At 40.5% G+C, this 23,962-nt stretch overlaps 1 protein-coding gene across 4 annotated transcripts in view; it reads right to left on the bottom strand.

The window, feature by feature from the left end:
- The window catches only part of FBXO47 (F-box protein 47), a 64,851-nt gene that overhangs the window by 26,192 nt on the left and 14,697 nt on the right, over positions 1-23,962 (bottom strand). For 3 of the 4 annotated variants that reach the window (XM_072111539.1, XM_072111537.1, XM_072111540.1), the window contains exons 4-6: positions 15,362-15,438; positions 12,504-12,581; positions 9,922-10,030 (exon numbers count right to left, since the gene is read on the bottom strand). In XM_072111539.1, the coding sequence (XP_071967640.1) occupies positions 9,922-10,030; positions 12,504-12,581; positions 15,362-15,438 (264 nt within the window). The remainder of the gene's footprint in view (positions 1-9,921; positions 10,031-12,503; positions 12,582-15,361; positions 15,439-23,962) is intronic. The other variant, XM_072111538.1, reaches the window with a different exon arrangement.

Genomic DNA, 23,962 nt, shown 5'->3' with positions numbered 1-23,962 from the left:
AGGGTAGTAGAATAGTTACAGGCTGTTCTCTGTATGATGTAGTCAGGGTAGTAGTATAGTTACAGGCTGTTCTGTGTATGGTGTAGTCAGGGTAGTAGAATAGTTACAGGCTGTTCTGCGTATGGTGTAGTCAGGGTAGTGGTATAGTTACAGGCTGTTCTGCGTATGGTGCAGTCAGGGTAGTAGTATAGTTACAGGCTGTTCTGTGTATGGTGTAGTCAGGGTAGTAGTATAGTTACAGGCTGTTCTGTGTATGGTGTAGTCAGGGTAGTAGTATAGTTACAGGCTGTTCTGTGTATGCTGTAGTCAGGGTAGTAGAATAGTTACAGGCTGTTCTGTGTATGGTGTAGTCAGGGTAGTAGAATAGTTACAGGCTGTTCTGTGTATGGTGTAGTCAGGGTAGTAGTATAGTTACAGGCTGTTCTGTGTATGGTGTAGTCAGGGTAGTAGAATAGTTACAGGCTGTTCTGTGTATGGTGTAGTCACGGTAGTAGTATAGTTACAGGCTGTTCTGTGTATGGTGTAGTCAGGGTAGTGGTATAGTTACAGGCTGTTCTGTGTATGGTGCAGTCAGGGTAGTAGAATAGTTACAGGCTGTTCTGTGTATGGTGTAGTCACGGTAGTAGTATAGTTACAGGCTGTTCTGTGTATGGTGTAGTCAGGGTAGTGGTATAGTTACAGGCTGTTCTGTGTATGGTGCAGTCAGGGTAGTAGTATAGTTACAGGCTGTTCTGTGTATGGTGTAGTCAGGGTAGTAGTATAGTTACAGGCTGTTCTGTGTATGGTGTAGTCAGGGTAGTAGAATAGTTACAGGCTGTTCTGTGTATGGTGTAGTCAGGGTAGTAGTATAGTTACAGGCTGTTCTGTGTATGGTGTAGTCAGGGTAGTAGTATAGTTACAGGCTGTTCTGTGTATGGTGTAGTCAGGGTAGTAGAATAGTTACAGGCTGTTCTCTGTATGATGTAGTCAGGGTAGTAGTATAGTTACAGGCTGTTCTGTGTATGGTGTAGTCAGGGTAGTAGAATAGTTACAGGCTGTTCTGAGTATGGTGTAGTCAGGGTAGTGGTATAGTTACAGGCTGTTCTGCGTATGGTGCAGTCAGGGTAGTAGTATAGTTACAGGCTGTTCTGTGTATGGTGTAGTCAGGGTAGTAGTATAGTTACAGGCTGTTCTGTGTATGGTGTAGTCAGGGTAGTAGTATAGTTACAGGCTGTTCTGTGTATAGTGTAGTCAGGGTAGTAGAATAGTTACAGGCTGTTCTGTGTATGGTGTAGTCAGGGTAGTGGTATAGTTACAGGCTGTTCTGTGTATGGTGCAGTCAGGGTAGTAGTATAGTTACAGGCTGTTCTGTGTATGGTGTAGTCAGGGTAGTGGTATAGTTACAGGTTGTTCTGTGTATGGTGTAGTCAGGGTAGTAGTATAGTTACAGGCTGTTCTGTGTATGGTGTAGTCAGGGTAGGAGTATAGTTACAGGCTGTTCTGTGTATGGTGTAGTCAGGGTAGTAGTATAGTTACAGGCTGTTCTGTGTATGGTGTAGTCAGGGTAGTAGAATAGTTACAGGCTGTTCTGTGTATGGTGTAGTCAGGGTAGTAGTATAGTTACAGGCTGTTCTGTGTATGGTGTAGTCAGGGTAGTAGTATAGTTACAGGCTGTTCTGTGTATGGTGTAGTCAGGGTAGTAGAATAGTTACAGGCTGTTCTCTGTATGATGTAGTCAGGGTAGTAGTATAGTTACAGGCTGTTCTGTGTATGGTGTAGTCAGGGTAGTAGAATAGTTACAGGCTGTTCTGTGTATGGTGTAGTCAGGGTAGTAGTATAGTTACAGGCTGTTCTGTGTATGGTGTAGTCAGGGTAGTAGAATAGTTACAGGCTGTTCTGCGTATGGTGTAGTCAGGGTAGTGGTATAGTTACAGGCTGTTCTGTGTATGGTCCAGTCAGGGTAGTAGTATAGTTACAGGCTGTTCTGTGTATGGTGTAGTCAGGGTAGTGGTATAGTTACAGGCTGTTCTGTGTATGGTGTAGTCAGGGTAGTAGAATAGTTACAGGCTGTTCTGTGTATGGTGTAGTCAGGGTAGGAGTATAGTTACAGGCTGTTCTGTGTATGGTGTAGTCAGGGTAGTAGTATAGTTACAGGCTGTTCTGTGTATGGTGTAGTCAGGGTAGTAGTATAGTTACAAGCTGTTCTGTGTATGGTGTAGTCAGGGTAGTAGTATAGTTACAGGCTGTTCTGTGTATGGTGCAGTCAGGGTAGTAGTATAGTTACAGGCTGTTCTGTGTATGGTGTATTCAGGGTAGTAGTATAGTTACAGGCTGTTCTGTGTATGGTGTAGAAAGGGTAGTAGAATAGTTACAGGCTGTTCTCTGTATGATGTAGTCAGGGTAGTAGAATAGTTACAGGCTGTTCTGTGCATGGTGTAGTCAGGGTAGTAGAATAGTTACAGGCTGTTCTCTGTATGATGTAGTCAGGGTAGTAGAATAGTTACAGGCTGTTCTGTGTATGGTGTAGTCAGGGTAGTAGTATAGTTACAGGCTGTTCTGTGTATGGTGTAGTCAGGTTAGTGGTATAGTTACAGGCCGTTCTGTGTATGGTGTAGTCAGGGTAGTAGTATAGTTACAGGCTGTTCTGTGTATGGTGTAGTCAGGGTAGTAGTATAGTTACAGGCTGTTCTGTGTATGGTGTAGTCAGGGTAGTAGTATAGTTACAGGCTGTTCTGTGTATGGTGTAGTCAGGGTAGTAGAATAGTTACAGGCTGTTCTGTGTATGGTGTAGTCAGGGTAGTAGTATAGTTACAGGCTGTTCTGTGTATGGTGCAGTCAGGGTAGTAGTATAGTTACAGACTGTTCTCTGTATGATGTAGTCAGGGTAGGAGTATAGTTACAGACTGTTCTCTGTATGGTGTAGTCAGGGTAGGAGTATAGTTACAGGCTGTTCTCTGTATGGTGTGCTCAGGGTAGTAGTATACAGGGGCGGAATGGGAATTTAAATTGGCCCTGGAAATAACTGTAAAAGTGGCCCCATTCTGTGGGCAGGGTCATAACAAGTAGACATGACCATGTGATGTGCGTGGAGTTACTAAACTCCACACAAACTGTTGATAGATGGTCTCAAAGAACACAACCTAATACTGACTTATATATACAAAAAAATTCATACAATACCTTTCCAATAAAAAAGAATGTAACTACTATAATGCGGCCCCTAAGTAAAATATATTATAATACTGCAGTTAATGTACAAGAATATAATACTGCCCCCTATGTCCAAAAATTTAACTACTATATTACTGCCCCCTATGTACAAGAATATAACTACTATAATACTGCCCCCTATGTACAAGAATATAACTACTATAATACTGCCCCCTATGTACAAGAATATAACTACTATAATACTGCCCCTATGTACAAGAATATAACTACTATAATACTGTAGTTCTGTGTATGGTGTAGTCAGGGTAGTAGTATAGTTACAGGCTGTTCTGTGTATGGTGCAGTCAGGGTAGTAGTATAGTTACAGGCTGTTCTGTGTATGGTGTAGTCAGGGTAGTAGTATAGTTACAGGCTCTTCTGTGTATGGTGTATTCAGGGTAGTAGTATAGTTACAGGCTGTTCTCTGTATGATGTAGTCAGGGTAGTAGAATAGTTACAGGCTGTTCTGTGTATGGTGTAGTCAGGGTAGTAGAATAGTTACAGGCTGTTCTCTGTATGATGTAGTCAGGGTAGTAGAATAATTACAGGCTGTTCTGTGTATGGTGTAGTCAGGGTAGTAGTATAGTTACAGGCTGTTCTGTGTATGGTGTAGTCAGGTTAGTGGTATAGTTACAGGCCGTTCTGTGTATGGTGTAGTCAGGGTAGGAGTATAGTTACAGGCTGTTCTGTGCATGGTGTAGTCAGGGTAGTAGTATAGTTACAGGCTGTTCTGTGTATGGTGTAGTCAGGGTAGTGGTATAGTTACAGGCTGTTCTGTGTATGGTGTAGTCAGGGTAGGAGTATAGTTACAGGCTGTTCTCTGTATGGTGTAGTCAGGGTAGTAGTATAGTTACAGACTGTTCTCTGTATGATGTAGTCAGGGTAGGAGTATAGTTACAGACTGTTCTCTGTATGGTGTAGTCAGGGTAGGAGTATAGTTACAGGCTGTTCTCTGTATGGTGTAGTCAGGGTAGTAGAATAGTTACAGGCTGTTCTGTGTATGGTGTAGTCAGGGTAGTAGTATAGTTACAGACTGTTCTCTGTATGATGTAGTCAGGGTAGGAGTATAGTTACAGGCTGTTCTCTGTATGGTGTAGTCAGGGTAGTAGTATAGTTACAGGCTGTTCTGTGTATGATGTAGTCAGGGTAGGAGTATAGTTACAGACTGTTCTCTGTATGGTGTAGTCAGGGTAGTAGTATAGTTACAGGCTGTTCTCTGTATGGTGTGCTCAGGGTAGTAGTATAGTTACAGACTGTTCTCTGTATGATGTAGTCAGGGTAGTAGTATAGTTACAGACTGTTCTCTGTATGGTGTAGTCAGGGTAGGAGTATAGTTACAGGCTGTTCTCTGTATGGTGTGCTCAGGGTAGTAGTATACAGGGGCGGAATGGGAATTTAAATTGGCCCTGGAAATAACTGTAAAAGTGGCCCCATTCTGTGGGCAGGGTCATAACAAGTAGACATGACCATGTGATGTGCGTGGAGTTACTAAACTCCACACAAACTGTTAATAGATGGTCTCAAAGAACACAACCTAATACTGACTTATATATACAAAAAAATTCATACAATACCTTTCCAATAAAAAAGAATGTAACTACTATAATGCGGCCCCTAAGTAAAATATATTATAATACTGCAGTTAATGTACAAGAATATAATACTGCCCCCTATGTCCAAAAATTTAACTATTATATTACTGCCCCCTATGTACAAGAATATAACTACTATAATACTGCTCCTATGTACAAGAATATAAGTACAGGCAGTCCCCAGGTTACGTACAAGATAGGGTCTGGAGGTTTGTTCTTAAGTTGAATTTGTATGTAAGTCGAAATTGTATATTTTATAATGGAAGTTCTAGACAATTTTTTTTCTTTTGCCCCAGTGACAATTGGAGTTTCAAAATTTTTGGTGTAATAGGACCAAGGATTATCAATAAAGTTTCATTACAGACATCTTACAGCTGATCATTGCAGTCTGGGACTATAGTAAAGCATCCAGAGAGCTTCAGCAGAGGTCACAGTGGGCAGAGGGGTCCGTCTGTAACTATGGGTTGTCTGTAAGTCGGGTGTCCTTAAGTAGGGGACCGCCTGTACTATAATACTGCCTCCTATGTACAAAAATGTAACTACTATAATACTGCCCCCTATGTACAAGAACATAACTACTATGCCATATAACACTGCTAGCCAGTCCCCAGTATATAGCAAGCCTGCCCCACTGTATATAGCCAGACAGCTCCCCCAGTATATAGCCAGCCTGCCCTGTAGTATACAGCCAGCCAGTCCCCCTAGTATACAGCCAGCCAGCCCCTGTATATAGCCAGACAGACCCCCGCAGTATATAGCCAGCCAGTCCCTGCAGTATACAGCCAGCCAGGTTTATTATTGACCGGCCCCACACCAGCCCCAGGCAAGACGACGCACCAGGATTTGCCCTGGTGGGTTTATGGCCAGTCTGCCCCTGGAAGTATAGTTATAGGCTGTTCTGTGTATGGTGTAGTCGGAGTCGGATTAAAGGTGGTGGTGGCCCCTTGGTAAAAACTGATGGGGGCCCTCACCACAAGTAAATGTTGCTAGTAATGAATACTTCCAGTAACACCTATACAGTAAACAGAGCACCACCCCCAGTAACACATAGAATATATACATATATAGAACCCAACCCCCCCACCAGCCCAAGGTATACATAGATGCCGGGGCGTCGCTAGGGTCACAGAAGATCTGGGGCATGGGCCCCAATACAAATGTACCAAATTTTCAGTAGTATCCACTCCTGTACATAAACTTCTTCAAAAGTGGTTGTGCTAATAACAACCGCACCTAACATATACAGCTACAGAAAACACAGGAGAAATCCCTACCTATTTCATCTACCACAGGGTGATGTGTCCTGTGACATGAAGTTGCTCTCAATCTTCTCCATTAGGCCCGGCATCACCACGTCTTCTGTTCAGCCACATATCCTCCCTTTGGAGTTCATCACACAGACATCTTATGTTCTTTATTGTCCCTACCTCTTGGTCCAACAATATTGTTATCCTGCGGCTACCCCTAACACTTTCTCTCCTTTACTATAAGGCCCCTTTCACATACATGTGTATGCTTTGCCTGGACCAGCACTGCTGGAGAAGGGGTGAGTGCTTCTCACTCCTCCCCTCTGGAAAGATTTTTTTTTTCCAACGGCGGCATGGTGACACAAAAGTGTGCTCAGCATACCGGACACCCCTATAGCAGCCGTATGCCATCAGTAATGTCCCCCACAGGCCCCCAATGTTCTCATAGCCCCCTGTAATGTCCCTCGCGGCCTCCTGTAATGTCCTCCACAGCCCAAACTTCCCCAGCCACAAGTAACGCCCCCAGCCACAAGTGAGGTCCCCCACAACCCCCATGTTCCAATAGACCCCTCTTAGTCACCCTGTAATGCCCCTCGCTACCCCCTGTAATGTCCTCATTGCCCCCTGTAATTTCCACTGCAGCCTCCTATAATGTCCTCCACAGCCCTAAATAAACAGTTCCACCCAGCAACAAGTAATGCCCCCAGCCACAAATGAGGTCCCCTACAACCCCCAAGTCCTAAAAGCCCCCTGTAATGTCCTCTTCAGCACCCTGTAATGTCTCCCGCAGCCTACTGTAAGGTCCCCCGCAACACCCTGTAATGTTCCCCGCAGCCTACTGTAATGCTTCCCGCAGCCTCCTGTAATGTCCCCCACAGCCCCCTGTAAGGTCCTCTGCAGCCCCCTGTAAGGTCCTGCACAGACCCTTTTAAAAAGTTCCCCCAGCCACAAGTAATGTCCTCCGCAGCCCCCTCATGTCCCCATATCCCCCCTTTAATGCCCCAGCCACAAGTATTGCCCCCAAAATCTTCCCCCCTATGTTATCATAGCCCCCAGCAATGCTCCCAGCCTCAAGTAATGTACCCCACAGTCACCCCATGTCCTCATAGGCCCCAGTAATGCCTCCAGCTCCAAGTAATGTCCCCAACAGCTCCCCCACCCCATCTCCTCTAAGCCCCCTGTAATGGTCTCCACAGTCTCCTCAATGTGCCCACCCCCATCTCCACGGCATGATTAAAAAAAACACATACTCACCCATGTTTTCACTCTGTTTTTTTCGCTGCACTGAGGAGCAGTGACATCATCAGCTGGAGCAGAACATAGATGAAAGTGAGGAAATTTGCCCTCACACCGGGACATTCGGAGCACAGGTCAAAAGATCCGGGGCACGGGTCCCGGATCTCTTGACCTAGCAACGCCCCTGCAAATATGTATACAGCAACCCCTTCCCCCCAGGAATACATACATATATATAGAACCCCCCCACCCCAAGAAATACATGCTGCAAATCTATTATAAATAGCAGGGGGGGGGGGGGGGCCCGATATAAATGTTGTCCCGGGGCCCAGAGGACTGTTGCCACTGAGCAAACCCATGAAAAAAGATAAGATAAGATGTCCAACTAAAAATAATTAACCTATGCAGGGCCAATTTTTTGATTAAGACTTAAAATGTTTAATTTTTTTCAGCTGACCCACAGATTTGTTTTTTTTGGGACAAGATTTTTTTCATTGTTACTGTTCTGGGGTACATAGGATTATTGATAATCTTTTCTTTCTAAATGATGAGCCCCGCTGTAATAGCATGGGTACAGATACTGAATCTGACTACTGCTGCATAGAAACCTGATGTATAGTTTTGTTAAAGTGCTATATTTACATCCCTTCATGTCCCCAAATATATACAACTAGCACTAATTCCATTGGTTGCCAAAATCCTTTTCCGTATGTCTTTTGAATGTGAGAAGGAACCAGAGCACCCTGAATTTATTTTTACTATCAATATGACTGGAGAGGTGGTCACACAGACATTTATTTTACCATTTAGTCTATTGAAGCTCTGCCCTTATAAGCAGTAATTATTTATCTTATCGGGGAAAGTGGGAGGCGGCTCCAGTGCAATTCTATAATTAAACTATAATAAATTTAAATACCAAATATATAAACAATGGTCTACACAGATAACTCATCTAATATTTAATTTGGCACAAATTCTTTCTAAAATTAACTTGTAGGTATCAGTGGGTTTCTTTCCAGTCTACATATTGTACTACATATATGTTAGATCCATTCACTAGGTATAACCGGACAGTGCTATGTGTATCTATAGGCAGCAGCATTTACCAGAAGGGGTGTCCAGGGTTGGACCCCAGTAATTTCATACTGATGGGATATCCAAAAGATTATGCAGGAAAGTCATGGAAAACCCCTTTACCCCCTTAAGGATGCAGGGTTTTTTCCACCTTCAAAAATCCATAACATTTTTTTCCATGTACAGAGCTGTTTGAGGGCTTAAACAAATGTGTACGAAAAAGGAAAAAAAAATTTCGCCATCTTCTGATGCCAAGAACTTTTTCATACTTTGGTGTATGGAGCTGTGCGAGATGTCATTTTTTGCGAAACAAGCCAACGTTTTCATTGCTACTATTTTGACGTCTATGCTACATTTTGGTCACTTTTTATTCAATTTTTTATGTGATGTAAAATGGTGTAAAAGTCGCATTTCGGACATTTGTGTGCTATTTTCTTTTATGTGGTTCACCGCCGACAATAACTGGTTTTATATTTTGATAGAAAGGGCATTTTGGGACACGCCAATACCTATTGTGTCTATGACGCAGAACGTCAAGGGGTTAAGACTAGTAATGGGCAAACCCAAACAGCTAAGTTCGGGTCTTTATGGAATTTAGCAAAATCCGTATCCACTGACCCGGAGACTGAACAAGCACTGCTGTTCAGGTTCTGTGTCTGAGTTTGGAAAGAAGCACCCAGCTGCTTGATTGACTTCTAAGCAGCCAATCAAGTAGCTTGCAGCCTCTTAGCAACCACAGTCATGTGCTCTGTAGGCATGCCTGTCATTGGCTAGACATGTGAATGTGCAGTACAAGAGGAGGTTCACATGTCCAGTTGCTGCTCTTCATAGGGTTAGTCAGATAGGTAGGGGCTTCTCAAAACACAGCAACTATCCTTTTCTTGAACTTAGAGAGGAGGCTGCTGTTTTTAGGGACAGATAAAAATCTGATACAATTGAGCTTTTTAGGGATCTCTGAAGAAATATTCTTATTGCTTATAGCGTATACAGCAATAATTATACACTTGGAAAGAACAGAAAGGAATATTAGCATTTACTGCATCATCCAGCAAGATCTTGAAGGTCCTGTCTCTGTTTAGTTCACAGCATTCAAAAAATTATAAAGGTGCCGCTGTCAGTAAATATATCATGTGGTAATACCTAGATTATAAATGTGCTGCTGTCAGTGAATAGGATGCACTTATACCTAGATCATAAAAGTGCTGTTGTCAGTGAATAGGATGCACTTATACCTAGATCATAAAAGTGCTGTTGTCAGTGAATGACGCACAGAAATACCTAGATTTACTAGCCCCATTTTAAAGCCACTTTTGGGTGATAAAATTTGGGTCCCAATTAACCGAATTCTGTTGCCAAACTCTGTTGCTCCCATCACAGCCAAATTTTGACCAACTCACTCATCTCTACTTAAGACCACTAAACACATAACCACTAAATATTAGTAACTATCATTCTTTTATATGAAACTACTGACATTTTTCTATAAAGTGAGAAGAGTGGTACAAATAAAAAAGGTAAGATATGCAGATCATGACAGCAATACAAACACTTAAATATTTCATCCAGACCATGTAGCATCTTACCTGGTTTGCTGCTAACCAGAATCTGTATCTTCCGGGGTAAATTGGTCAAGTCACAAAGAAAAATGTAGACTCTGTGACATTCCAGCTCATCCCATCCAGCTGTTAAAATCTGAAGCAAAGCACTAAGATGCATATAAGCATGTATACAACGGCAACAACTTATCTTCTATAAGATAATTGTATAGTAGGATAGTGAAACATATTGCATTTTCTGTTAGTTCAAAAAGAAAAGAGACTGCACTCCAAATAGAATGTGAACAAACGGATGGGAGCTTTATTAGCCCAAGTGCAATGTTTCAGACCCTAATCAGGATCCCTTTTCAAGCAAAGTTTGCTTGAAAAAGTATCCTGAATAGGGTACGAAACGTTGCACTTGGGCTAATAAAGCACCCATCTGTTTGTTCACATTCAATTTGGAATGCAGTCTCTTTTCTTTTTGGATTATTATTGTCTGGTGTGTCAAGACCAGTATTATTAGTTAATCTGTTGCATTACAGGAGCATAACAATGAAAAAAGTACTAAGACATCACATAACAATACACTTTTGGTATCTCCTTTATAATACTGACCCAATGAGTAACAGGGATATGTCATTTGGGCCACATAGTAAAAGCTGAAAAACAAAGCCTACAAGAAAGTGGCAAAACTGCATCTTTTTGCAATTCCAAATTTGCAACGCATTTTGAATTTCTATTCTAACTTCCCAGTACACTGTACAGAATAGTAAATGCTGCCACTAGGAAGTTCAATTTGTTATGCAGATAACAAGCACTATTACTGTTCAATAAATGGGAAAATAAGACAGCTATGGCTTTTGGAATGCGGGAAATAAAAAAGAACAGAAACGCAAAAAAAAATAAAAGAAGGGTCCTTAAACAGTCATCAGGGGCTAAAACAGTCGCAACTAAACTTCTAAGATGTATTACATAGTGCAGATGATAATAGAAAACTTTGTAATATATTTTATCAAAGCAAAATGTTTCTTTGTCCTGTTTTAACACCCTTTCTTTCTGCTTTTAGAAGTGTGTATAAATAAGCTTTCCCTCTCTTTCCCACTCCCACAGACAAGTGACCTTACAAATAGTCACAGGACCGACTTATGAATTATGAAGTGAAAAATTCTTATCACACTGCTGCGCAAGGGATGCCTTGCATCAAATTGATGTATGATGCAAGTCCCTGCTTCACGATTCGACAGCAGATCCAACACAGTACAGGCAGTCCCTGGGTTACATACAAGATAGGGTCTGTAGGTTTGTTCTTAAGTTGAGTTTTTATGTAAGTCGGAACTGTATATTTTATCATTGTAATCCCAGCCAGAACTTTTTTGGTCTCTGTGACAATTGGATTTTAAAAATGTTGGGTTGTCATAAGAATGAATATTAACACTAAAGCTTCATTACAGACACCTGTGATAACTGTTACAGCTGATCATTGCAGCCTAGGACTAAAGTACAATAAATTACCAATATCCAGAGGTCCGTTTGTAACTAGGGGTTGTATGTAAGTCGAGTGTTCTTAAGTAGGGGACTGCCTGTAATCGATTACAGTGTCAGTGCTGCTGTTTAGCATGGAAAAAGGGACTCCTTACGTTAAATCAATGAGCATGATTTCTGGACGACTATGCTCATGTATGGGATCCCTAAGTAAAATTTTAAAGATGGGCTTTTAAAAATATGTATCCTGTTTTTTGGGGAGATTTTGGAGATTAATAACCTTACTTGTGTTTTACTATTAAAATTAGCGAATTTGAATGAGGTTTTTTAGCAAACAGTTGAAGATTTGTAAATTTAGCTAAATAATCTAATTTGCTTTGGGAGACGAATAATTTGGATTGCAACTATAAAAAATTTGCACTGTACAGTGTGCGGACATTGCTATAACAATCCACTGCTTAAAGTGGAAACAAAACAGATAATGTAGCTTTTTCCTAATTGAATAACATAAAAATTTCTAGATTTCCACTGTGGGGCGTAGTGTCTGCAGCTCTGACATGTTCATTTGTCTTGCCAAATTGAAATTTGTTTCTTATTTGAAGGGAAAAAAATATATTCACTAGCAGTGGAAGATGTTGCATGTATTAACAAACGGAGTAATTTTATAAATCAAGTCCAGACATCAAGTGTGAAATATTTCTCTTTTTGAAAAAAGAAATTCTGTGGCAGATTTACAATTGTTATGTGCTGGAATCCAGCTGATAAAATAACTATTGCTCTCCCCACAAAGGGTTCAAGGGTTCACACATGGTATAGTAACATTTTACACATATTAAGAAGTAAATCTAAAAGAGGGACATTTTCTTATTTTATTCTGGCTACTTTTCAGTTTTTTCATGCTGTATAGCAGATGTGTGTCTCATATAACATGTCTATAATTGTACAATATCTTTACAACTCTGTCTATGGAAGTGATTTTACTATACGGTATATAAGTCTACGTATGCAGAGGTGTAAGCATAGGTGTGTACATGATATATAAACAGTTAATGCATCACGGGTACCTGGGTAACAGGACCGTGGTCTAAATGATTAGATCCTTAAAAAACATTTCTAATTTAAATAGTATAACCACTAATACACACCTTTAAAAATGCACCATAGCAAAGCAGGCCCAGACACTGAGTTGGAGATGGACAACCACACAATTTAAAACATGAAATCTGGAAATAACAAATCAAAGATACATTTCATGGACTTTCTATAAAACAACTCTTAACTCCTGCCAACACACAATACCTTACCTCCATATACAACGAGCCTCCGACTTCTTGGTATAACAGGCACAGTAAATAGTTATACTATAGTTCTGCCTGCACCAGGATCGCAACTGTCAACTTAAAGGGGTTTTTCCATGAAATAAAATGTCTCAAATTTCAATCCACTAGTGATGTTAACACAATAAGGATACTTTTAACCCTTTACTTTACAATTTTACTCTGTTTTAACTCTTACATGATTCATGAAGATCGTGTACCTGATATCCTGCATGTGTCGCTTCCCTGCTCAGGTCCCCGGAGTTCACCTTCTTCTTCCGAGTGTATGTAAGTGTATGGCTTTGCAACACAATTTTTAAGTTAATTCCCACGGTTTGTCCAAATCTGTCCTCCAATTTGTGTCGCATGAAAGCCGGCGCGATTGTGCCAAAATCCAATCACGTGCGGAAAAAAACCCTTTTAAATTTTATTGCAATATTAATGTAGTATTTTTATTAATAATTTGATGTTGTAGCTAATTAATATCCGGTTTTATCTAATTCTTATCAATTTATTTTAATTCAAAAACAATTTATAATCATGTTTGTAAAGCATTATTACTCCTATTTACCTTGTGAAAATATATATTAATACTGTACACATAATGAAGAAGCTTTTGGGTAATCCAAATTTTGAGTAATCCAAAAGTATTAATGTATCTTTTTAGAATTTTTAAATAGAATTTTAAGAACCCGATGAAGGGAGCTGCAACGCGTTGTTTGAAGCTCAATAAATAAACTTATATTGTGACCTGACTTTCGACTGGACTAATTTTACGTAACAGGGCAGTGAGGAACCTCCTTTTTTTCCGTTAACAAACTGTACATTACAAAGCGGCCCTCTCTGTAGGAACCCGAAGGAGCACTGCAATGTTACACACTTTCACAAATGTTTTAAGTGGCTATGCACTTGGTATAACCCCTCCAGGTGAAAGCACACCTAAACTATCGTTTACAGCCTAAATTTATGAGCGCCTTTTTCTCCCTTTCTCTTTTTGTCTGTATTCTGCAATATTTCAGTACTTTATAATACAGTATATACTCGAGTATAAGATGTAAAACCCAAACTCGGCTTATACTCAAGTAAAAAAAAAAGAAGTCAAAACTAACCTTTCCGACGCCCCTCACAGGTCTTCTCCGACATCCACCCGGTAGCCGCTTTTTATTTTACATTACCTGCCTCCCTGCCGCTAGCAAGTGGTGAGTCCCGGGGCATGGAGGGTGGGGACAGCTGCAGCCTGTGTGTGCCTGTTGTCAGTCTCGTCTCCTCAACACTCATGCTCCAGCTCCCTCCACCCCTTCTTACTTCCTGTCATGTGAATTGAGCAGGCAGGGGATGGAGGGAGGGAGATGGTATGGAGAAGAGGAATAATGCATGAGGAGATACAAGCACACACAAGCTACACCCACCCCCCAGGACTCCACCACACTTTGCTGGCAGTGATCCAGGTAATGTAAAATAAACTATTATAAACTACTAAAATGATTCAGAAGGCTGAAAGGGGGATTTTTAACATCAGCATAGCATAGGCTATTGGAACCTGTCACTAGCTAAAAATAAATTTAAAGGTATGCTTTAACTTTATTTAGCCTTAATTTATTTTAAAGTACTCCTACTGGCTGCCGTAATCTATTGTAATAAATATTTTGCACTTGCTTCCATTGTCAACTGAGCTTGAAATTCCATACAACTCTTCCAAGCAGTGATACTTCCATAAAGGAATTTCAATCAAGCAAATGTTTTAAAAGGCCACATCTCATTTTATCAGAGCCTGCAGAATGCCAGAGATAAATAAATGTCTTTTGAGTACACTGACATTTACCATAGCAATTATCCAGATGCCAATTTACATATGTACAACTTTGAAAATGTCCGACAATACATTATTATGACATTTTCTAATATAAAATTTCGAGATAATTAAGTTGTGCAGTAAATTGCAAAAAAAAAAAAAAAAAAAACGAAAAAAGAAATAATAGTTAATTGAAACATGTAAATGAAAATGTGGCAAGTAAAAAAAAATACCCTGTTTGTTGATGGGACCTCTTAAGGAGTCAGTAAGGCCCCTTCCACACTAGCGAGTGTGATGCGATGAACTCGCATCACACTCGCAACGCAAGCTGCCGGGAACGCACGGCCCGAACGCTGCACCGCGGGAGTGAACTGACATGCTGAGTTCACTCCCGCGGTGCAGCGTTCGGGCCGTGCGTTCCCGGCAGCTTGCGTTGCGAGTGTGATGCGAGTTCATCGCATCACACTCGCTAGTGTGGAAGGGGCCTAAGGGATAAATTCACCACTTCAGAAATTAAGTGTTACATTGTTTTGATTGAAATCAATTGTCAAGTTAGTGCATATACCGGTACATCACAATTCCTAAGGTCTCCTGCGGTTTCATGGAAGTTACAGAAGTGAACATGTGCTAGCCTCTGAAACAATTGCTAGCACGCATGCAAGATTCACTTTTGTGTGCAGGAGCCTAAACGAGTACTAAAAGATAAGAACTGTATATAAAACCCTTTTGATATTGAAATTAAGCAATTATTTTTATATATAACCATATGTATATTATACAATATTTTATAAATGACAGTGATTTCCATCAAAACTATTATTTTTTAATTATATATTTTTTTTGCATATCTACTAGTATTTTGATTCAGTTATAAAACATTTTGAAAGAGTCTTACTTCTGAAATAATCTTATGAATATACTTGAGCCTCTCTCTGGTGGGTAGCAGTAGTGTACACCTCTTAAACAATAAACCTGCAAAATGAAAACAAAGTAATGAAATTAAACTCAAACACATACAATGGCCAAAGTAACGGTGTACTTTAAAATAACATTTTAGATATTTATGTATTTATAAAGACTTTTTATTATCCATCTTTACTAAATATTATTTATCATGTGGATACCCAGAGAGACTATCTCCAGATACAGTATGATATATATTTTCAATTGATATCTCCAAGCAAATGCTGTATAATCTGTGGGTAGCATGTATGTTTGTAGTAATATGACAAATCTATTCAGTATATCACCAGAAGCTCTAAAGCCACACCCTTTACGTACTTAAAGGACATTCTGATGGTAGACTGCCCAAACTTACTTGGCCGGTGCACTTTTTAGTATCAGGAACAGGTTTTATAATCTTCAGGAGCTGCAGGATAAGCCTAAAAAGGAACATATAAAAATATGCTTTATGAGGAGGAGCCGCTCTGGTCTACAGCATCACTCTCTGAAATTGAGATCCTGATCTGAAGACAGCCGGAGTGTGCATATTAATTTAGTCTTTGGAGCCAAGAGGCCCTCCAGTGACATAGGTCGGATCGCCTCTGGCTTATTAGCATATTTATATATGTTCTTTATCAAGCGCATTCTGCAGTTCCTGGAAATTAGAAAACCTGGGTATCTACCATCAGAAATTCTTTAATGTCCTTTAATCCTTTAATCATAGAAATATGACTTAGGTTACAAAAACAACAGAAGAATGCCATCAGTTTTTTTTAACCCCTTAACGCTGAAGCCACTTTTCACCTTCCTGACACGGCCCATTTTTTCAAATCTGCCCTGTGTCACTATAAGTGGTTATAACTTTGGAACGCTTTAACATATCCAAGTGATTTTATAATTGTTTTCTCATGACACATTGTACTTCATGTTAGTTGAAAAATTTTGGTGGTATGTTTTGCATTTATTTATGAGAAAATCAGATATTTGGTGAAAGTTTTGAAAAATTCTCGATTTTCGAACTTCAAAATGTTCTACTTTTTCCACACATAGTAATAACAGCAAAAAAACTTAATAACTAACATTCACCGAATGTCTTCTTTATGTGGACATGGTTTTTTATGCATACTCTTATTTTTGTAGGATGTTTTGGGGCTTTGAACGTTAGGTGCAATTTTTCACATTTTCATAAAAAACGCAATATCCTGCTATTGAGGGACCTGCTCAGGTTTCAAATCACTTTGAGAGGCCTAAATAAAAGTAAAACCCCATAAATTACCCCATTATAGAAACTACACCCCTCAATGTACGTAAAACAACTTTTATGTTTAAGTTTGTTAACCCTTTAATTGTTTTACAGGGGTTAAAACAAAATCGGATACAATTTTGAAAGTAAATTATTTTTGGCTAAGTGAATGTGTTTTTCAAAAAATGTACAGATTTTCAGTGGATAAAATACCAAAACGCTCCACAAAGTTTGATACCCAATCCCTCCCGCATATAACAATACCCCATATGTGGTGGTAACCTGCTGTATGTGCACACGCCAGGGCATCGAAGGGAAGCTGCCCCATTCAGAGCAGATTATGCATTGTCACTTTTTATTGGCTATACAATCTTTATTTTTTTGGCAATTTGGACATATAAGGGCTTATTTTTTGCGACATTAGATGCACTTTACAAATATTTCATTTTAGTGGGTCATTACCTTATTGATGAGATTTTATTAACTCTTGAATGTATGGGTGAAAAGAAAACTGTCAATTTTGGTTTCCTTTCTTTTCGCAATTTTTGGGGGTCGTACACCGTACACTAAAAATACTATATTATCTTTATTCGACAGATCACTACAATTACGGTGATACCTTATTTATATAGTTTTTCATTTATTTTTACAATTTTACTGGAAAAAAACTAATATAGAGGAAATCTCATTTGTTTTTGCATCGCCATCTTTTTGGAGACGTAACTTTAATATTTTTGGGTTGACAGAGCTAGTTTAGGGCTTATTTTTTACATGTTGAGTTGTCCTTTCAATTGGTACCATTTTGGCGCACATAACTTTTTTTGATTACTTTTTAGAACATTTTTGTGAAGAGATTTTATGAAAAATGTAAATTTTTGGAGAGTTTTTTTGTGTTTAGTTTTTACAGCGTTTTTACACCGATAAGCGCCACGGGGGGGGGGTCTGATCCTATTGAAATGCCCCAACACGTCGCGGTCAGCGGCAGGTGTTGGCTATAATATATAGCCCGCAGCTTCTGGTCCCGGCTCCGTTCAGGAGCCGGGGCCAGAAGTTTGACGTAATAGTACTGCATTTTGCGGGAACGCACCTCCCACGATGCAGTACTGTCAAATGTCGGGAAGGGGTTAATATATAGCATACAGCTGAATTGAATGTAATACTTTTTAAAAGATTGGTGCCCATGGCCGTAATTGACAGGGTTGGAATTGCTGACAAATAATTAACAAGCTGAAGATTCAAAACTTGCAATGAAAGTCAGTTTGCGCTGCAGGTTTTTTTTAACACAGAATAAGGTTTGGATGTTGTATAAATCTTATGCTGTATGTTGCTGTGGATTAGACAATTTCAATGTGGCTAAACTGCAACTAAGCCGCCCCATGGTTCTCCTGACACCACCACATCTCAATCTCCTAACTAGTCACGTGTCGAACCAATGAGGAGATGCTGTCATCCTCATTATTCGGCAAGTATGTACAAGGAGAAGTCTTTGCATTATATAATGCATGGTACTTTTTTGAAAGGGTAAAACTCCATGTACAGGTTTCTATGATGGGGAATTCACATATAAGAATTTGGTAAAAGTCATTATGAAATTGGAATTACACTTTAATGACTTCTCATCTACTTTAGTTGAATTAATTACATATCAGTAATTGGAGAAGTCTAGACAACTTTAGAAATAAGGGGGACAAAGTAAAACCCCTGCTAGCAGGCAATCTGCTGCAGATAGCTAAAGAGAGTCAATTAGAGAATTTCTTTCAGCTTATTGCAGTTAGGCAAAAGTTTTTTACACTTTACAGGTGTTCTTTAATGTCTTTGACAAAACTTTCGTCAACCAATGTAGGATAGACACTGATGTTTTGGGAAGAGTAACAATGAATACATGGTAGCTTGTTTCAAAGGATCTGCTACACTTGAAAGGATCTACAGAAACTAGCATAAACTATATGATAAATGTCCCCTACTGTGAGAGGGGAAAAGCTAGTGTACTGCTTTTGGTAAAGCCAATTCACATAATACTAACATGTAAAAGATGTCTCTCACTTTTACTAGAAAACAGTGACATTGTGCAATCTAAGTTTTACACTGTGTAAAGTCTCTGAACCACTGAAAAATCATATCCCATTCTGGGCTCCACTGGTACTTTTATGCTCCGAAATAAGCAGAATTTTATTTAGACAGTTAAGAGGGAGGTTACGCTTTTTAATTTAAGCTGTTTACAAAAATTCCCCCACAAGCCACATGAGAAGAGCATAAAAAATGGAACAGAAAGCCAAAACCAGGATTTTCTTTTCCTTCTTTAACTCACAGCTGTGAGCAATAATCACGATTGTGGAGGCAGGTTGGAAAAACCTCAAGCTGTGCTACTAAGATCTTGTTTATCCATGTCATCTTGGAAAACAAAACTCTTTTGGATTCTGCAGTAAATCCAAATGTTTGCTGTACAGAGAGCTGCACTTTTATGTAAAATATGATTTGTATGCACAACAGATACAATATCAAAGACTGACTGTCCAAGCCACAAAAGATAGCCCAGGTCCTATATCTGCCCGAGTTTGGGGGGCAGGAATAGGACAGTCTTTTTACATTGTAATCAGCATCTGAGGACCACTTACCCACTAATGACAGCCTGGCTATAAACAATGGTCCAGAGGAACTTGGCCCGAGGAAATATATACTGGGCCACATTTACTTACCCGGTCCATTCGCGATCCAGCGGCGCGTTCTCTGCGGTGGATTCTCGTCTTCCGGCGATTCACTAAGGTAGTTCCTCCGACGTCCACCAGGTGTCGCTGCTGTGCTGAAGTCCGCCGCGGCCTGCCGGAGTTCACGATGCTATACTTGGTGAAGGTAAGTGAGTGTCCAGCGACACTTTTTTAAAAAAAATGTGGCGGTTTCTCCGAATCCGTCGGGTTTTTGTGCGGCCACGCCCCCTGATTTCCGTCGCGTGCATGCCGACGCGCCATAATCCGATCATGTGCGCCAAAAACCCGGGAAATATTCGAGTAACACGTCGGGAAAATGCGAATCGGGCCCTTAGTAAATGACTCCCACTGTATGATGCATGCATTTAGGCTGACAGTATTAGTAAGGGAGATGCCACATATGGGGGTCATTTACTAAGGGTCCACAAACCGCACTATCATCGGAATATCCAATGTTTGATTTCCGATGTGCACCGCATTTAGAAGGGCTTTTTGTTGCACGCGATCGGATTTTGGCGCAACTCAAATCGGGAGGGGCAGGCCGTCAGATGATCCGACGGATTCGGACAACGTGTGGGATTTAACATGTCAAATTGTGTTGCAAGACATGCACTCACATACACCGGGAAGAAGAAGGTGAACTCCGCCGGACTTCAGCTGGGAAGCGACACATGCAGGATCTTGGACGCACGATCTCGGTGAATCTCGCCGGACTTCATCCTTCTCGGATAGCCCAGATCGGGGATCGTGACAGGACCGGGTAAGTAAATGTGCCCCATGGTGTTTTTGGTCCATTTTAAAGCATGCCTTTTAAGCTTGCACATAAGAGATTCAGTACAATGTTAGTGCAAATTGAATGTGAATCCCAAAACATAAAAGGGAAATTTATTATTGCAGATACGTCAGTTTTTTGGCATAAAAGGTGTCTTAAAGGGAACCTTTCACCATGGCACTATTTTTGGGTTATTACAGCTTTCAAAAGCCCATAACATGACAAAAGCATATGTGCTTTTGTCATGTTTGTGTGATGTATACATCAGCTAATATAGGCATTAGAGCACAATACCCTCTCCCTACCAACATCCCCCCTGAAGTCCTGGGGACTGGGATTCAAATTCGAAAAATGTCTGCTCCTGGAACACGCCTTTACAGTTTCTGCCAACAAGTTTCGCTTGTCACTTTAGCCTTCTTATGTCACATTTATTAAGTGAATCCATATGTGACAGATAGATTTATGGAGTGCGACTTTTCGAAAGGTTGCTAATTTAGGTGCAAATTCACTCCAGTCCCATTTTGGCATATGAAATATTTGGGAATTGGTTTGCGAAAAAAACTTGCAACACAATTTTGCAACATATCTTCAGCTCAATTCCAATGCATACATTAACACCTCATATGCCAGAATTATCAAACTGTCTAGGTCACTTTGGTAATTCTGACAGTCGCAAGAAGCCTGGTGCCCACCATCCTGTAGTAAAAGTTCATAATGATCGACATCTGTTACCACAAAGAAATCTGCGCATCATGTAAATTGCAAATACTTGAGCTGTCATCTGGAAGCGTGCGGTTTCTTCCCCATTTTTTTCCCTGTTCCTCATTACTTCTTCATTACATTACTAAGCGCTCATACACATGTTGTACTGAAGAATGTGCAGAACTCAGAACACAAAGTAATGTTCTAGTGCTGGACATATTATAGAATCATATTCATTTCCTGCATCAATCTTTATTCATACACATTAACCAGGGGTGAAACAATTCTAAAGAGAGGGGATGGAGCTACTGCAGAGAGAGGGGGGAAATACACAAGGGAGGGGGGGGGGGGGAATTAATCTTTACCAAAATACTGGAGTAGCCCATCTTTAATCAGTTTTCCGACTTTCCGACAAAAGGGGGAGTGGCCAAACCGTAAAATTGCCTGTGTGGCAGAAAATGTTATAATGTGGAGCAGCAAACTAGAACAACTAATAGGAGGTGCAAAGTATGACTTTCCAGTCTTGTACTGCCCCAGATTAATATCAATCTTTAGTATCAATCTCTCTACACCAAAAAACAGGAGTAATTTGCAAGTCAAATGACGTGTACCAATATTTACCATATTTTTTAGACCATTTTAGGCGGTTTTACAACTCCTCTGAAAAATAGGTTTGTCCTTGGTAACTAAGGGGTCAGAGAATTCAGTCCTTGCACCAGAAAATTCAATATTATGGTGCAGCAACCTCGAACAACTAATAGGAAGTACAAAGTACAACTCACCTGTCTTATCCACACCAGATGAATCATCCAGCATCAGACACAATGATTAATCTGGTGCAGTGGAGCACACAATTAGGGTGCTGGCACATGTGGCCTTTTGAACCCGTTTTAGGACGTTTTTAAGCAGTCCATTAAAAACGCATACGGTTTTTTAAAAACGCATCCGTGTTTGACCGTTTTTCTCAATTATCTTAATTAAGATAATTGGAAAACAGACAAAAAAGGTAAAAAAAATGCATGCGGTTTTTAAACGATTTCAAACCGCTAAGGGTGCGCTTAGACGTGACAATAACATATGCATTTTCAAACGCATCAGAACAGCTGAGAAGAGGAGATTTGCCAGATTAGATACATGTTACAGCTGTTAACATTGTATTTACAAAACGCATGTGTTAACTCAATGTAGGTTAAACTAATAATAGGTGATGCAGCCTGTGGAGTGAGAAAATGTAATAAATGCAGAGGACAAGACATTTAAACTGAACATTCAACATTCTCTGACGGAATCAGTAGCTCAGTTTGTGTACATGAACAGCAATACTATTATGTAACTTGTAATCTTTGGTTTCTGGTAAGTTTCTCTTTTGTTGTCTGTCTAATATGTTATAGAAAGAGACTTATTTCTTCCTCTCAACTGCATAGAACTTCTGTATAATCTTGTAACTAAACGTTTGATAAAACTGCATAAATCAATAGTACAGATGTAAAAAGTAAACTTTGTAATTTACTTTATTAAAGCAATATGCTCCCATTTCCTTCTTTTCCCCCTGCCTTTCATTCACAATTCACAATCTGCTTTCGGTCCTGTTCTCCACTGACTTCTCCACCCCTCCTTCTTCGTTCTTTAAATCCATCCGATCTGCGTTTCTACGCTTCATCTGGGGCAAGGTCCGCCCCTAGATTGGCTGGCGGGTGTTGATCCGGCCAAAGTCTGCAGGAGGAGTGGGACTACCAGACCTTAAAGTTTGCCATCAGGCATCCATCCTGGTGCGTCTGCTAGACACCTACACACCAAACAATGGGTCCGGTTGAAGCAATACAGCTCCCCGATCCCTATAAAAGCTCTCCCGTGGGTGTCCTCTCAGCATGTAGAGATTGAACCTCAGACACTATTCCTTGCTCAGACCCTGCAGCTCTGGAGGCTCCTCTTTTGAAGGATTCTGACATTACGCCTCAAGCTTCCTTGAAAAATGGTACAGAGATTTGAATATCTCTATCTCCCGGAGACTGGGATAAAGCATTTTTGTTTACAGATAAACTCTCAGTGGCTTGCTCCGCCCAAGAGAAAAACTTTAAATACTCTCTAGATGGTACAGGGCCCCATCTCTGCTGCATTTGATCTATCCCTCGATACAGGACACGTGCTGGAGATGCGGGGCAGATGGAGGTGATATGCTGCACATTTGGTGGTCGTGCCCTAAGATCTCTCCTTTTTGGGACCAGGTATTCTGAAATTACAGGTTTGCTGACTCCTAAATCTCTGGAAGTGGCTTTTCTCTCCATCCTCCCTGGCTTCTGAGATTCTCTTTGATTGTGGCACGCACTGTCATTGGGCACGCACTGTCCGATTGGGCCCAGGAGTTGCTGCATATCTATAGAATGGAGGAATTAATGGCTGATACCTTGGCTACCCCTGAAAAGTTCATAAAATTATGGCAACCCTGGATGGCAGTCCCAGAGCTTCAGAGATATCTTAAGCTCACATCCTTTAGTTGCCCCATAGCCTCGCTCACAAGCACCAACAACCAACCCTTCCCTTCCATTTCCCCTCGTTCCTTGATGTCCTCTCCCTACCCTTTCCTCCTCTTATACTTCTTCCTTCCCCCTCTCTTCTTCTCTCTTGTTGCTTCTTCTTACTGCCTCATGTCCATTCGAGTATCTGTTTAAATCTGCTTGTCGACCCAACAGCCCTTTCTTCCTTCCCCAACGGGTTCAGGACCCCCACTGTCAGGTGACTCCGTTTTTCTGCCGTTGTTAGAGCAGAAGGGTTTAGAACCCAGATTCAGGCATTAATGAAACTCACATCGTACCCTGTGTAGGCGCAAGAGGCCTGGGGAGCCCTAAACATGAACCATATTGGGGTGGCTTGACTATATTGCTTGTTAATATTATGTATCCTCTGCCAAACATATTCCCGCTGCTGTACCCCGGCAAGTAGGACTCTGAAACTGCACTGCACTGGGGGACACTTTGCCCCTCCCATTGGACACGAGGCGGTTCTATATTGTTTGTACATTCCTTGTACTTTTCTTCTGGCCTATTGATTGTTAACGTAACTGTTTTTGCTAAAGAGTTAATAAAATTATTAGATAATAAAACATAAAGACTTAACTCATCACAAAGAGTCCAT

Source organism: Engystomops pustulosus, chromosome 6 (genome assembly GCF_040894005.1).
Source record: "Engystomops pustulosus chromosome 6, aEngPut4.maternal, whole genome shotgun sequence".
In the NCBI taxonomy this organism is placed as follows: domain Eukaryota; kingdom Metazoa; phylum Chordata; class Amphibia; order Anura; family Leptodactylidae; genus Engystomops; species Engystomops pustulosus.
The sequence above is the reverse complement of the archived record's forward strand: the minus strand, read 5'-3'. Positions and strand labels throughout refer to the sequence as shown.